The following is a 15,855-nucleotide window of genomic DNA, read 5'->3' on the forward strand; positions in this document are numbered from 1 at the left end:
ATAGTTGTGTAAATATGAAAAATACCGTGGGAACTGCTCATCTCACCTCAGAAGACTCGACGCTGACTGAAACTAACCGCAAACGGGTCGCTGCAGCTCGGAGTAATGGGCGTGTCCAAGTTTTGTTTTAGGTTTCTCATTGGTGAAAGGAGCTTCTTGTTGGCAACTGTGTTGGTCAATCGGAATCTGTGCAAAGTGAAAATACGTTAGCGATGTCACGTGTCTGGAAAAATAACAGTGCAGCTGCAGAGATAACACGAGCTGTCCAAAACACTTAATAATATTATAAACTGTGTCAAGAAGCTTGTAAGCACAGGGATTCACTTATTTCAGGTGCTTTGAGGGATGTGTCTGGTATTAACTTGACATCTTGATGCAAAAACTTGAGTAAATGAGATCCAGGCAGTCCAGCAATAATTATGTCAAAGATCAAATTTGAATAAGGAATAACAAATTTATTCATTAAAAATTATAGAGACAAACAAATTAATTAGTTAATAATAAAATCTAGAGTATTGTAAAATCCAGAGTATTATATCTAATAGATGAAGATCAGAATATACAGAAAGAAGGAACAAAATTAAGGCATTTGCAGAATGAAATGAGGGAGAAGAAGCAGAAGAGTAAAGAAAAGCAAAGGAACAAGCAAAGGGAAAGGCTAAACTATCAACGACTCAGTCCATTTTATACCATAAGCATAGGGAAATTTCCATCCCACTCAAACTTATGTTTTGTTCTAATGAATTTATCCATTATGTCATAGACTGGTCCGATGTCAAAAAAATAGATGAAAATAGATATAGGGGATGTTTTGACCCCCTTAAGGGAATTTTGCAGATCTTACATTATCACATGTCAGCAGAAATAGAAATGGACATATTTTGATACAAAAGGTACATCGAGTTCAAATGAGCAACTAATTCTGAAAACATCGCTTCTGCAGTACTTGGCAGGTGTGCAATATCTAACCATCTATCTAACCATATATCTAATTGAATATAGCAAGCATACATACTCTTAAATATAAAAGAATAATAACCATAAAGGGTACAATAAAGTGTAAATACTTGAAAATATGATGAGGATTAATATATGGAGTAGGAGTACAGGAATATATGAAATCAAAAGTAATATTGATAAATCATAAGCCTTAAATGATTAACATAAAATATGAATAAAATGCATGAATATGAATATTGACCATTTTGGATCCACCAATCCCCCACTTGAGTCTTGATAGACTCATTACAAAATTTAAAAGATACAAAATGGATACAGAACAAATGAGATATAAAAAGCATCAAATATAAATGAAGATACGGGTACCTCTCTAACCCCAGCTAACTGCATCGAATATTGACTGGAAGCCTTCACCAGGCTGGTCCGACGAGGGCCACTAAAAGAACCCGACCCCGAACGTCCCCTGGACTTTTGCTGGGTTGAGGAATTAACGCAACTGTCAGGTGGATAACGGTGTGGTCAGATTTCCTCCACTAATCTTTAATTTTAGCCAGTTTTAGTAATGTACCTTAATAGTCAAATTAATCTGCCAAAATGAATTGTGAAATCGATATCAACACTAGACCCCATTACTTGAACTAAGTAAAATAACATAACTATCAGATGTATCACACAAATAGACAAAATAAATCCTTTGATAAATCTAAACAACTCAATTCTTCAAAGTCTCAATCCCTTCATTCTGTGCTTCAGCATCAGGATGATTCAAACAGTCTCTCTGTCGCATTCCCCTTGTGCTGCTAAGCACTGAGGTGCTCGTCGATCCTTCCTTGGTTCTGTGATGCTCTTGATCAGTTGGAGCAAACATTGGGCTTTTAAGCCACCAGTTGAGTCTGCTGGTTCTCCTTGTTGGTTCCCCTAAAGGGCCTCTTCCTTTCAAGCGGTCACAATCAGGGCGTCACACAGAAAAGCAAACTGGTTCGAAGAATATACCACACATAATCTTCTGATTTCATGTACTCGTACCGTACCTAGACACTGAGAAGATGGAGTGGACACAGGGAAAAAAAACAAGAACAAAACAAGACAACAACATTGTCGTTTTTCATACAGTTAACAATACATTAGCACTCGGATTAGTAGGATGAATTTCCTCAATATTAACAGCACGGCTTTGACCTGTGAATGAAAACCTTGAAATGCTTTTGTTAGAGACAACATATATTTACACATCACCCCGTCCAGTCCACCTTGGGGTAACAAAACCTGTGAAAATTCATTTGGTGTGAGGGTTATCCAGATGTTCAGGGCTTGAACCCATGATATTCCCTGATCTGACACTCTCATACATAATTTAATTTTATTGTTATATTATTTTCTTTGTTGGTTTAAATAAGTCCATTATCATTAAATAATTTCTTGCTTTTACCCAGTAATATCGATTTTTCAACCTGGATAACACTCATCCCACCTTCAACATGTTAACAATCACAAGACAATATTTTATACATTTAGAACAGAATCAGTTCATTCAGTGGAATCCATCATGACATGCTGAAAAGAAAAGTTAGGTGTGGGGTAAACAGGACAAGTTTGCTTGTCCTTCCCAAGAAATTCCCTGCGCAGGTGTGGCATTGTTTCTTTCTGCCACAATAACCCAGGTCAGGATAGTTAGCCAAATTCATCCATGACCATTATTTTATTAGGCATAATCCACATAATGTGCCCATTTTAGAAAAACTGAATACAGCTGTTTATGGCATTTTTCTTTGCCTTGGTGCACCATCACTCACACACACACTCACACGCTTTCACACACTTTCTGTCTCTGGCCAGAGTATAATATATATATATATATATATATATATTTTTTTTTTTTTTGTCACTGCCTCTGCAAACAGTGAACTGAATGGGGAATGTATATTGTTAAGGGTGGAATGGAATACCACCAAGTCAAATCGAATAAAACTCTTTCGATGATGTTGGAAACGACGAAACATAGGCACTGTGGCATTCCCCGTGCATCACTGTCTAAGTTTTTGGAAGTCGCAATAGAATTGATTTTAACACCCGCGATAACGAACACCAATTTTAAAGAAACATTATTTTAAGCCTAGGCATGTCACAGTTAAGAGAACCAATTTCTTAAATATATTTTATCATTCATCTGTATAATAAAAAACATATCCTAATTTTGTATCCTTGGCCAGCCATAATCATAATCTCTGTGATATAATGATTTTGCACTTTTGGAATTTTTCCTTATATTAGAAATATATATCTATTAACCAAGATGGAGTGACTTATATCATATCTTTACCATCCATTTTCTATTTAAGTGAACTCTGTAATATAAATGTCTGTCATGAGAGCAGAGTCTAAACTCTCTTCATTGCACAGCATTACTCCTAGTTTGTGAATTCAATGCTCTCTAACTAAGTCCAGACCCAGTTTTAACTGAACGTCAGTCAAGCAAACACTTAACTTCCATTTCATAAATGGCTGGACTGGAGCTTATTGAAAGAAAAGTGCAGTAGGTTAACAAAATAAAGAACTGCTATGAGACTAGAGAATTACCAATTTTGTAATTTGTGATGACAAGTCCAATTTAGAGGCATTCTCTGTAGTGATCACTGTATATGCAGTACCTGCACACACACAAAGGAAGAGATAGAAGTCCCCCACTCGTATCATCAGTCAGTTGAGCCTGTTTGGCTGTTTCAGTGTCTCTCTTCATCCAGTGCGTTGGGTCTCTCAGTCTGTGATGAGGACCAGGTGGAGCATGAGGTTAACTCTGAATGCAGTTGTCTTTCTCTCTCTGCATCTCATGGCAGGTTGTTTCCGTTGTTGTTTCTGCATTAACTCAGTTTTTTCATTGGCAGCCCTCAGAAGTGTCAGCTTCTTCTTTCAGGGGTGAGCTGAAGGCCCATCAACCAGTGCCTGTGTTTCTCTGCAGCCTGGGTCTTTGAGTCTCTTCCTCCCCTGGCATGAACAGTCCATTTGCTCTTGTTTGTGTTGGGACAGCCTCTTCTGGAAATTGAACACTCAGAGAATGGCATAAATCAAATTGACCCCACATAAATTGTCATCACAATCGAATATAAGCAATCTGCTCTGCTTTTCCTTAATTTTAGGAGTCTCATCCAATTGACAACAGAAGTTCTAAATTTTATTTTGATAAAGCAAGTTCTTCTTTGCAGAAAAAGCAAGCAATTTCTTCTTTGCAAAATGCAGGAAAGCAAACTAAACTATTCTTAATTATCTGAAATAACCTTCACAAATACATCTGTGTAACGTATGGTAAAATGTCACAAAAAAAAAACTCTAAATAAAATAATTTTCTTTCTTTACTTAAATCAGTTTAATTTTGTTTAACTTAGTCACTCAATATTGTTCTTATTTAACACAATGCAGAAATTATTTCCATTAACACATACTAAAATCTCTACAATAGATCAAACTTCAAGCTGTCCACCAGGGATTATGAATACATATTTCAGACGTCTTCCGATGACAGATAACAGGATATAATAAAACTATATTTTTGCTTCATTCAGTTACTATTGTACTATTTATTAATTTCTCTTTTTAACTAGCTCCACATTTCATGTATATAGTATGTTCTTTAACTTTTGACCTATCTGATACAATGCATAAATGAAATAATAATAAAAAAAAGTCTTCAGCAGAATTATCTAAATACAGTTGTACATATTGTATCACTACAAATTTGGAACACAATACTTTAAAGATAGCAGCACACTTGATCTAACACAGCTGGGCCAGAACAGAGCAGAACAGGAATTTGGTTCAAAACTAACTTCACCTCATCAAAGTGACTTGGAGGAAATAGTGGCAAATAGCCATTAGTTGAATTTGTAAGCCTTTTTACAATCCAATCCAATCTCCTTTATGAAACGGACATCCACGTACAAAAATAATTGCTGACGTACTGCTCTGCTTTGACACCCATTCTGACAAGATCGATTTATGTAGTTAATTTAAAAAGTTATTTAGCATTTTAGTGCCTTGCAAGGACTTCACTATACAATAGAATATGTCATGACCATATAAACACTCAAAGAAATTCAAAATATGTGGCTAAACACAATGTTCATTATTTTTTTTTTTTTCATACAATAAATTCTACAAATTTGTACAATTTAAATTTCTGCTTTCTGGATTTAGGCAAACTTCAAATTTCTCTTGGTTTTAATTTTAAAAATTAATATATTATTGACCTCTGGATCTCAGTTTAATAAATGGATCTCAATTAGTAATTAAGCAAGGCCAGTCTCCTGTTTGCTGAGCCCCAACAGAAGCTTCCGCCTTAACACGAGTTGACTAAACAGACTTTCAATAACCTACAAACACAGTCCCACCCGAAAATTACACGGGGAAACAAACAGTAGGTATTGATATCAAACAGCAGTCACCCTCGCAACAGAGCGCTCCCTCATATATGCTCTCTGCCCGACTGACACAGAATACTCAGAATAAAATTCAATATGCACACCCGTTATTCAATATTCAAAAATTCGGCAGAGGCCTGGACTCGTGGTTCTTTCTTTGTCTGCAGCCAAATTGAAAGACCACATCCACAGGCAGATAGCTTCAAGGCTCAAACAATTCGAAAACAGTGGACCAAAAACAGAGGATATTACTCACCTCTATTTTAAACCTTGCCGTGCATCATCTAAAGCGACGGGTCATAAGGAACCGGGCGGAAACACCAAAACTGATGCAAAAACTTGAGTAAATGAGATCCAGGCAGTCCAGCAATGATTATGTCAAAGATCAAATTTGAATAAGGAATAACAAATTTATTCATTAAAAATTATAGAGACAAACAAATTAATTAGTTAATAATAAAATCTGGAGTATTGTAAAATCCAGAGTATTGTATCTAATAGATGAAGATCAGAATATACAGAAAGAAGGAACAAAATTAAGGCATTTGCAGAATGAAATGAGGGGTAGAAGAGAAGAAGCAGAAGAGCAAAGAAAAGCAAAGGAACAAGCAAAGGGAAAGGCTAAACTATCAACGGCTCAGTCCATTTTATACCATAAGCATAGGGAAATTTCATCCCACTCAAACTTATGTTTTGTTCTAATGAGAAAAGGTCAAATGGATTTATCCATTATGTCATAGACTGGTCCGATGTCAAAAAAATAGATGAAAATAGATATAGGGGATGTTTTGACCCCCTTAAGGGAATTTTGCAGATCTTACATTATCACATGTCAGCAGAAATAGAAATGGACATATTTTGATACAAAAGGTACATCGAGTTAAAATGAGCTCCCTTAAGGTGTTCTGATCGGGTGAAACTCTTCCCACATTGATGGCATACATGTGGCCTCTCTCCGGTGTGGATCCTCATGTGAACATCAAGATGATGTTCGTATGTGAATCTCTTTTCACACTGATCACACATGAACGGCTTCTCTCCGGTGTGGATCCTCATGTGTCCTTTAAGGTGTGAAGATTGACTGAAACTCTTCCCACACTGATCACACTTGAACGGTTTCTCTCCAGTATGAACTCTCATGTGTGCATCAAGACTTTGTTTGCTTGTGAAACTCTTTCCACACTGAGTGCAGGTTGTAGATTTCTTGGCTCTTCTTTTCTTTAAAAATGTCTTTTTAGTCTTTGAGCGACTCAAAGGTTTTTCTCCAGGTTGGTCATGATGTTCCTCCTCCACTTCACTCAGTTCTATGAAGACGCCATATCATTGATTATATATATCGGCCTCCTAATATAATACAGGAGTTCTCAGACTTAGTAGGTGAGATCTGTTCAAAGTATGATTCATTTTTAATTGTGGGAGATTTCAACGTGCATGATTGTTGTCCCTCCAACGCACTGGCAAAAGATTTTTTTTTTTTTTTTTAATATGATTGACTCTTTTAACCTCTCACATGTTTATGGATCTACTCATGTTGATGGACAAACCTTGGACATAATATTAACTCATGGTCTCTCTGTTGGGGATGTTAAAATTCATAATTTAGCTCTCTCTGATCATATGCCTATGACATGTACTGTAACTATCCCATGTGTTACTCCTAATACCTTATTTACTTGTCGCCAGGTTTGGAAACTAAATGTACAGTACTCATTGAAACAACCAAGTACCCTTGTAAGGTTAATTCAGCTAAGAGCAAAATATTTTGTTGATTACTCTTAAGCTACTGTAGTAATCCTACTATATCGTTTAATACTATCAACTCCGTGCTAAATCCTGCTACTACATGTCCTGCTTTGTCCACCATCACATGTGGTGATCTGCTGAAATATTTTTGTGCAGAAATTTGATGATTCTAGGTCACAAGTTATACCTGGCTCATATAATTGCCCGGTTACTTGCTTCACTTCTGCTGCGTTTGATCAATTTTCTCCTATTTCTTTTCATTCTTTAACTGAGTTAGTTGAGCAGTTAAAATCTACAAATTGTGGTTGTGATGTTATTCCATAAAGATTAGTTTCCTTTAATTAACAGAAGCTTCGAAACAGCAGTCATTCCAATGGATTTTAAGCATGCTATTGTACAACCTCTCTTGGAAAAAACAAATTTGGATCCAAAAGTTTTATCCAATTACAGGACTATTTCTAAACTGCCATTTTTATCAAAAAGTCTTGAAAAAGTCTAATTAAACCAACTGCAGACATTTCTAGTTCAAAATTACATTTTTGAGCATTTTCAGTCAGGGTTTAAATCAAATCATAGTATAGATACGGCTTTGTTGAAAGTTTTAAATGACATCTTGATTCATTCTGGCAGCTCAGTGGTTTTAGTTTTATTAGAATTTAGTGCAGCGTTTGACACCATTGATCATTATCTTTGTCTCTCACATAGAAAAGACAGTGGGAATTCGGGGCAAGGCACTCGAGTGGTTCAAGTCCTTCCTTTTCGATAGGACATTTTCAGTTAGTTTTGGTCAACAGTTTTCTCAAATGGCCACATTGTCTAGTGAGCATGGAGAATCTTTTCATTGTTATGCAGATGACACTCCAGTGTACCTACCTTTGCAGAAACATGACAAAAGTTCTTTTGAGTCACTATTGAGATGTTTTCATGAAGTTAAATCTTGGATGTAACACAATTTTCTGAATTTGAATGAAAGCAAAACTGAAATAATCTGGTTCAGAGCCCCTGACACTCAAAGCTCTTTTGATTTGGGCAAGTTAGCCCCTTTCTGTAAATCTGTAATGAAGAACCTTTGTGTCCAATTTGATAGTTCTTTGAAATTTGATAAACAGATCAATTCAGTGGCCAAATCTTATTTCTTCTATTTAAGATCCATAGCAAAGGTTAAAGCATTTTTGTCCTCCAGTGATTTTGAAAGGATTATTCATGCTTTCATTTCTGTAAGACTAGATTATTGTAATTCACTGTATATGGGTGTTAGCCCAAAGTATTGTTAAACCATCTTCAACTGGTTCAAAATGCAGCTGATAGACTTCGGCACTCGTAAAAAACAGGAGCTTCACTGATGAAACATGTCCTGGGAGGAGCATTGATGATGAAATGCAGTGGGAGGAGCTGCTCTGACAAATCAAAAATGTATCATTTATCAGTTTTTTAATAATATACAATATATAGTATATAATAATACTATATATTTTAACGCATTAAGGATTTTGAATTAATTGTTTGCGTTAATGCGTTAACGTTGACAGCCCCCATGTCGAATCCGCAGTTCGGAGCGTCAAAGTCACGTGATTTCAGCAGTTTGTCGGTTTAACACGTGATCCGAATCATGATTCGACACGCTGATTCATAACGCTCCGAATTTTCCTGAAGCAGTGTTTTGAAATCGGCCATCACTAAATAAGTCATTATTTTGGGGTTTTTTTGGCGCACCAAAAATATTCTTGTCGCTTTAAAATATTAATATTGAACGACTGTACTCACATGAACTGATTTAAATATGTTTTTAGTACCTTTATGGATCTTGAGAGAGAAAATGTCATTGCTCCCTATGTAGGCCTCACGGAGCCATCGGATTTCAACAAAAATATCTTAATTTGTGTTCCGAAGATCAACGAAGGTCTTACGGGTGTAAAACGGCACGAGGGTGAGTAATTAATGACAGAATTTTCATTTTTGGGTGAACTAACCCTTTAAGTCAGTGGCACAACACCAGAGATCAAGCTGAAGACAAATCTTCTTCCTGGTTGGCAAACAAATGTTATGTGACTTACCGCCACCCAATGGACTGGAGTGCAGTGGGTGCACATTGCATTTTTTCCTTTAGAGCTGCAGTCCGTAAGTTTTTTTTGATTAAAATTATTCAAAATCAATGAGCAAGTACATAACCAGTCAGTGTTCAAAACTATCTCCTTACCTTACGCCTTTTCACAACGCAGGGATGCAAACAGGTAAGGGGGAAAAAGGTGAGAACATTGCGTGGGGCGGGGGCATACTCCGCACAGAATTTGCTTTACATGCTCATTTGTAGTTATTTTATGGGGTTTTTTTATTTATTTTTTATTACTTATATGTCCAAAACTGTAATTTTTCATGAAAAAAAAATAACTTATTGTTGCAACATTTTATCAAAACCAACATTTGGTCAAAATCTCATGTTTTAAAAGATGAAGTGCTATGCAGGCTATTTAAGAGAATATTGGCTGATTAGACGGCAATACTGACCTGAACTGCAAACTGCCCTCTCGGTTCCCACATCTCAGTAGACTGTCCTCCAAAAAAAAAAAAAAAAAAAAAACGACCCTATAGGTCGTTTTTTAAACCACCTTATTACGACCTATATTTACGTTATAAAGTCATGCGCCCTCTAGCTGGCGTAAAAATAATAACAGTGTCGTGTTACGTCTGTCGTCATGAAATGATGTATGACTGTCGTTACCAATCAAAATGCGTGTTCATTTAAATGCAATGTGTGGACTTTTTACACCATTTGTCCTATTTCCATTTAGCAAAACTCATTTTTATACTTTTATACTCATTTTTTACTTTTATTAACGACTACACCCACCCCATCCCTAAACCTACCCTAAGTGATTTATAGTGCATATACACTTTATGAGCACATGCATTCCCTGGATCGAACCCACGATCGCATGATCACATAATTGCACATTCTTATATATTGCAATGTGCTGCCAATTGAGCTACGCGAAACCCGAAATATGACGCAGATAAAAGGGAACAATGCGTTAAAATGAAAGTGTTCTGTTGTCGATAGGGGCGCAACTTTAGTAAACGCTCCTATGGGTCGTATTTCAAGTGACAAACGACCTATATAGGCATACTGGTTGGAGAACATGTTGCATCTCAGACCTCAAATATATAAGATATTACCTTTTATAGACACAGTTTTTAAAGTAAAGAGTAAAGGGAACACTGTACAGTACTTATTGAAACAACCACTACTTTATTTACCCTTGTACACCCCTTTTACATCCTTCCAAGACGTAGAAGTACAGTATCCACACCAGTGTGGTGACTGACAGCATACATATTTCATCAAGTTTGTGCATTCATATCCTCAAATAGTAAGACGGTAGAGGTTGAAAACACAGCGAGCGTCACGCGTGCTTCACTATTAAAGATACTAAACAACAAAACAAGGCAGGAGATGTTCATTTTGGCATCCTTTTAAATGCTGGTGGGAACCTTGATTGACAGCGGAGGAGACGACGTCATGTCGTTGATAGAGACTGACATGTTACCAAACTAACAACAGATTAAATTGGTGGAGCGGGAGAGAAAACACGAGCACACCCATTGGGATGTCACAATTACAAATACATATAAGATCACAATCTCCATGATTATCTTGAAAAGTTGTTCGTAGACGTCTTCAAGTTTGATCACGATCAGATCACCCACCCCTACAATCCACCAACAAAATGTCCCGTCACTCATCATGGCTGTTAGGAAACTAATTGGTTTTTGCCACTAAGTGGTTTCTCCACTGCATGGATCTTCATGTGAAGCTTCAGGTGACTCACACGTGTGCGTCTTTTCTCTGCTGTGGATCCTCTCATGTGTTTTCAGAGATGATGAACAACTAAAACTCTTGTCACAGTGTGAACACTTGTAAGGTCTTTCTCCAGTGTGGATCATCTTATGCTGCCTTAAACCATTTGCCTGAGTAAAAGTCTTCCCACACTCAAAGCACATATAAGCTTTTACACCAGTATGTATTTTCTGATGTCTCTGTAAACTTTGCAGCAGTGAAAAACTCATTCCACACACAGAACATGAATGTGGCTTCTCCTTCGTATGAACTGTCAGGTGTGTCTTCAGGTGTGATGCTACAAGAAATGTTTTGCCACAGTGATCACATGTGTGCGGCTTCTCTCCGGTGTGGATCCTCATGTGAGCATCAAGAGTCTGTCTGTGAGCGAATCTCTTTTCACACTGAAAACACATGTATGGCTTCTCTCCGGTGTGAACTCTCATGTGAAGCTCAAGACTTGGTTTATCTTTGAAGCTCTTCCCGCACTGATCACATGTGAATGGCCTCTCTCCAGTGTGGATTCTCATGTGAATCTTAAGATTATATCTGTTTGTGAGTCTCTTTTCACACTGTTCACACATGAAAGGCTTTTCTCCAGTGTGGATTCTCATGTGACTCTTAAGGTGTCCTGAATCCCTGAAGCTCTTCCCACATTTATCACATGCCAACGGCTTCTCTCCGGTGTGGATCCTCATGTGTTTCTTAAGGTCTGCTTTTTCTATGAAACTAAACCCACATTTATCACATGCGTACGGCTTCTCTCCAGTGTGGATTTTCATGTGTCTTTTATGTTTTGAAGAATCCATGAAACTCTTCCCACACTGATCACATGTAAATGGTCTCTCTCCAGTATGGACTTTCAGGTGATGATCAAGATTTTGTTTGTTTGAGAAACTCTTTTCACACTGAACACACATGAACGGCTTTTCTCCGGTGTGGATTCTCATGTGACTTTTAAGGCGTGTTGAAGCTATGAAACTCTTACCACATTTATCGCATCCATGCGGCTTCTCTCCAGTGTGGCTCATCATGTGAATCTTAAGGTGTATTTTTTGTGTGAAACTCTTCCCACACTGATCACATGTGAACGGTCTCTCTCCATGAACTCTCAGGTGAGCGTCAAGTCTTCGTTTGTATGGGAAACTCTTCCCACATTGATCACATGTGAACGGCTTCTCTCCAGTGTGGATCGTCATGTGTTCCCTAAGACATACTTTTGATGCGAAGCTTGTCCCACATTGATCACATGTGAACGGCTTCACTCCAGTGTGGATTTTCATGTGTTGCCTAAGATTTGGTTTTTGTGTGAAGCTCTTCCCACACTGATCACATGTGAACGGCTTCTCTCCAGTGTGGATCCTCATGTGAACTTCAAGATGTTGTTTGGTTGATATACTCTTTCCACACTGAGTGCAGGTGAAAGATTTATTTGCTGTTCTTTTCTTTAAAAATGTCTTTTTAGTCTTTGAGCGACTCAAAGGTTTTTCTCCAGGTTTGACATTATGTTTTTCCTCCACTTCACTCAGTTCTTCACTCTCCTCCTCCTCTTTAATCATATCTAAAATGGAAGAAAAAATAATTAATTTTATTTTCAGAATTTTATAGAAAAATATATTTTTAAGTGAAGATTGAAAATGAAAATGTTTTTCTTGCTCATGAGCAATAATTTAATGAAGTGATATTGTAATCATTTATAGTTTTGTTTTGATGATTTTTATACACTGTTTCTCTCATGAAAGGCCTTTTAGGGCTACATTACTGACCAGTGTGTTTTTCTAAGTCTGCTGCACACGTACACACTTTCTGAAAGTTTCCTCTTGGCATATGTTAATACAAAGGTGTTAAAGTTCAGGTATTTTTAAAAGGCTATGTCTACAGAAGTAGACGTGTGCATGGGCCAAAGAGTACACTTTAATAAGTCTTTGTTGTCATAGATGTATCTGATTTCCATGAATGCTGAGACAAATGTATTATGTTTGACTCGCTTTAATAGCTCTTGTGGTTTACTGATATTGGAGAAAGACCAAAAGAGGAACTTGTTTTTGTCTGTTTTTTTTGTTTGTTTTTTTTTATAAGAAGGGCACATTTTCTTCTGTATTTTCAGTCACTATCTGATATCTTCTCAGTAGTGACTCAGCTTCTGCTCTTTGAATATTGATGAGATCTCGTCAAACTGTATTCTTCATTAGGCACAATCGTTTCACTCAGATTAATAGATTTATACTTAGATTTTTGATTGACATTATATTTGGACTGGGTTAAACTTTTATTAAAATTATACTGAACTTTTAATTAAGATTGATTACTAACATTGTACTTTGATAATAAAACTGATAATACAGTTGATTGACTACTATTTGTATTATTATGATAATTGTCATTGTCAATTTAATCATCTGACCTTGGATCTCCTAATTGCTTCACCATGTGATGGTCCAGGAACTTACAGAGGCTTCCATAGATCGCTATAACTGTACATGTCATGCAGATAGACACTTTTGAAGCCAATAAATACACGATTGTGACGATATATGGTCTATATGTGCTTCATGCCATGTTGGGTATTTTCATAATAATAGATTATATTTATAATGCAATGCTATGGTGTGCAGAATACCATAAAATAATATATTTTTGGTCTAATTTTTTGATCTGGAGCCACATGACATAACAGAAGGTTATTTAAAACACTCGACTTGTGATACAAAAGTAAGTTTGGAGCAAAAACTTTTATTGATGGTGCGCTAAGCTGAAATGCTAGTCCTAGATGCACCTGCCCCCTAGCTGTTATTGTTACTAATAATTTTGAAATGTAAAGCTCACTGAAATGTTTTTTTTTTTTTTTTCATGAAGGGCATTTGATACACTTTCAAAGAAGGTGAAGTGAGTAGTTTGGTGAAAGAAATGAGGGATTTAATCTGCTTGAATAGAACATCGTCAGTAATTATAATAGAGAACAATTAGAGCCATAAGCAGGCCGGAGAGGTGTGAATGTGTGACTGAAACTGAATGGGCAGTTTGCACCACAAAACAATAGAGACAATACACTGAATAGATGGCAATAAACATCAGTTAGCATTTTAGGGTCTCCTCAAAATAAAATCACATGACATGGTCTTGAAAAACATTTAATAAAACTCAGAGTTTTAGAGTTATCTTCAGATTTGAAATAGAACATGGTCAAAATCTTCAGACCCCAGAGAGTTAATACAGGGTTTCGGGACCCTTATGTTTACAACCCCGTCGGCCATTTTGGAAAGTTCATCTACTTGATATAGTTTTGTGTTTACAGTTAAAAAAAAAACAAAAAAACAATCCAAAATGTTGGTAACATCATTGCAAAAAACTGTGAAGCAGATACAAAATATATGTAAACAGCTAAATTAATATTTAGTTTGAACTGATGTTGACAGTCACAAATTAAAGTTTCTCTAAACTTCCCTTTACTGAACATTTGTTAAAAACAAACAAGGACCTTTTGTACCCATTTCAGTTTAACTGTTTATCTAAATGTGAAGAAGTGCTTGAATCTTTCTAACATGAATGTTGTTCAGCATCATGAATGAATGAAGAATAAACACCAACCTCTTTGTTCTTCAGTATCTTCAGTGTGTTTCATTCTGCAGGGTTCTGGATCACTCATGTTCTCACTGTCCTCTTTAATAAACTCAGTCTTTGCAGATTTCAGCTCTTCCTGATGCTCTGATGCTCGTCTGATGGGAATATTCCAGCATTTATTGGAGAATTGATGTGGGAGGAGCTGATGATGTGATTATTGTGGGAGGAGATGATCTGACAAAACAAAAATGTATAATTTAACAGTTTTTCGTGAATCCAAAATGGTCAATATTCATATTATGCATTTTATTCATATCCTATATTAATCATTCATTATCATTTATGACTTATGTTTATGGTGACACTTGTGGTTGACGTTGGACGCTTGCCATATTCTGCCAAAGCAAAGATATTCTCAGAATCGTTGTTCCTGTGCACATGATGTACCTTTTCCTGCAATAATATTTTGTATTCAAATGAAACATGATATTTGAAATGTGTTAACGTTGCTATTCTGTGTTGTTAACCCACTCTTTGGGTGCTATTTTGTTTACTCTATCTGGTAATGTCAACAGTCACGGGACCATAAAATTATCCAATGACTGGCTTGATAGCAGAAAACCATAAAATGTCATGAACCTTTCCGTTGTTTTGGAGAATTTAAAGAATTTAAGCTGACCTCTCTTATCTATCCAAACAGACCTGGAAGGGTGTGATGTAAGTTTTTCCTAATGCTTAAGGTATGTAACTGGCTTGTTCCTTCAATTGGTACCCTTACTCTTATCCTGACTTGCATCTTGCTGTCTCTCGTGACGCCACTTCTGATGTTCTTTTTTCAGGTTACTATACTCAGATTCCAGAATTTAATCATCACAGACATTCGACTTTTGATTGTTATTCTACCTTTTGGTTTTATTAAATTTTTTTTCATTATTGATTGAAGTTCTCGTGTTATTTCAAATTTAAATTCAATAAATAAATAGTTTTCCATCAACGTCATCGGCTGCCTGGATCTCATTTTCTCAAGTTTTTGCATCAGTTTTTAATAATATATTTAAATATAGTTATATTATAATACATAGTCAGGGGTGGAAATGGGGGGTAATGCAGGGGGACGGTGTCCTGGGAGTGAATTTCGAGGGGGGATGGCGCTGCAGTTCAAATTAGCTCTATTTTTTAGGGAAATGAAGGAATTTCTGTATTTTATTCTCTCAATAGCCTATGAAAACAGCCACTAAAAAGACAGATGAAAAGAGGGGAAAAAACTATCATCCTGCAAGCTTTTTAAACTTCATGACCACCTTTACAAGAATTTATCACATTCTTTTGTATTTACTGTGTTAC

At 36.4% G+C, this 15,855-nt stretch overlaps 1 protein-coding gene across 22 annotated transcripts in view; it reads right to left on the minus strand.

Annotated features, from left to right (window-relative positions):
* LOC127509895 (gastrula zinc finger protein XlCGF57.1-like) overlaps positions 1 to 15,855 on the minus strand; it is a 258,569-nt gene that overhangs the window by 225,950 nt on the left and 16,764 nt on the right. For 2 of the 22 annotated variants that reach the window (XM_051889175.1, XM_051889173.1), the window contains exon 1: positions 47 to 6,011. The exons of 6 other annotated variants lie outside the window; for them this stretch is intronic. Coding sequence is in view for 4 of the 16 variants with exons in the window: in XM_051889200.1 (XP_051745160.1) it covers positions 10,890 to 12,511; positions 14,539 to 14,596 (1,680 nt within the window). In the remaining 12 variants the exon portion in view is untranslated. Of the gene's footprint in view, positions 1 to 25; positions 6,017 to 10,466; positions 10,605 to 10,654; positions 12,512 to 14,538; positions 14,961 to 15,855 lie in introns of those variants that run through there. 14 more of the 22 variants (XM_051889195.1, XM_051889188.1, XM_051889200.1 and 11 more) reach the window with 13 other exon arrangements.

The sequence above is a fragment of the Ctenopharyngodon idella genome, chromosome 3 (assembly GCF_019924925.1).
Source record: "Ctenopharyngodon idella isolate HZGC_01 chromosome 3, HZGC01, whole genome shotgun sequence".
NCBI classification, from domain to species: domain Eukaryota; kingdom Metazoa; phylum Chordata; class Actinopteri; order Cypriniformes; family Xenocyprididae; genus Ctenopharyngodon; species Ctenopharyngodon idella.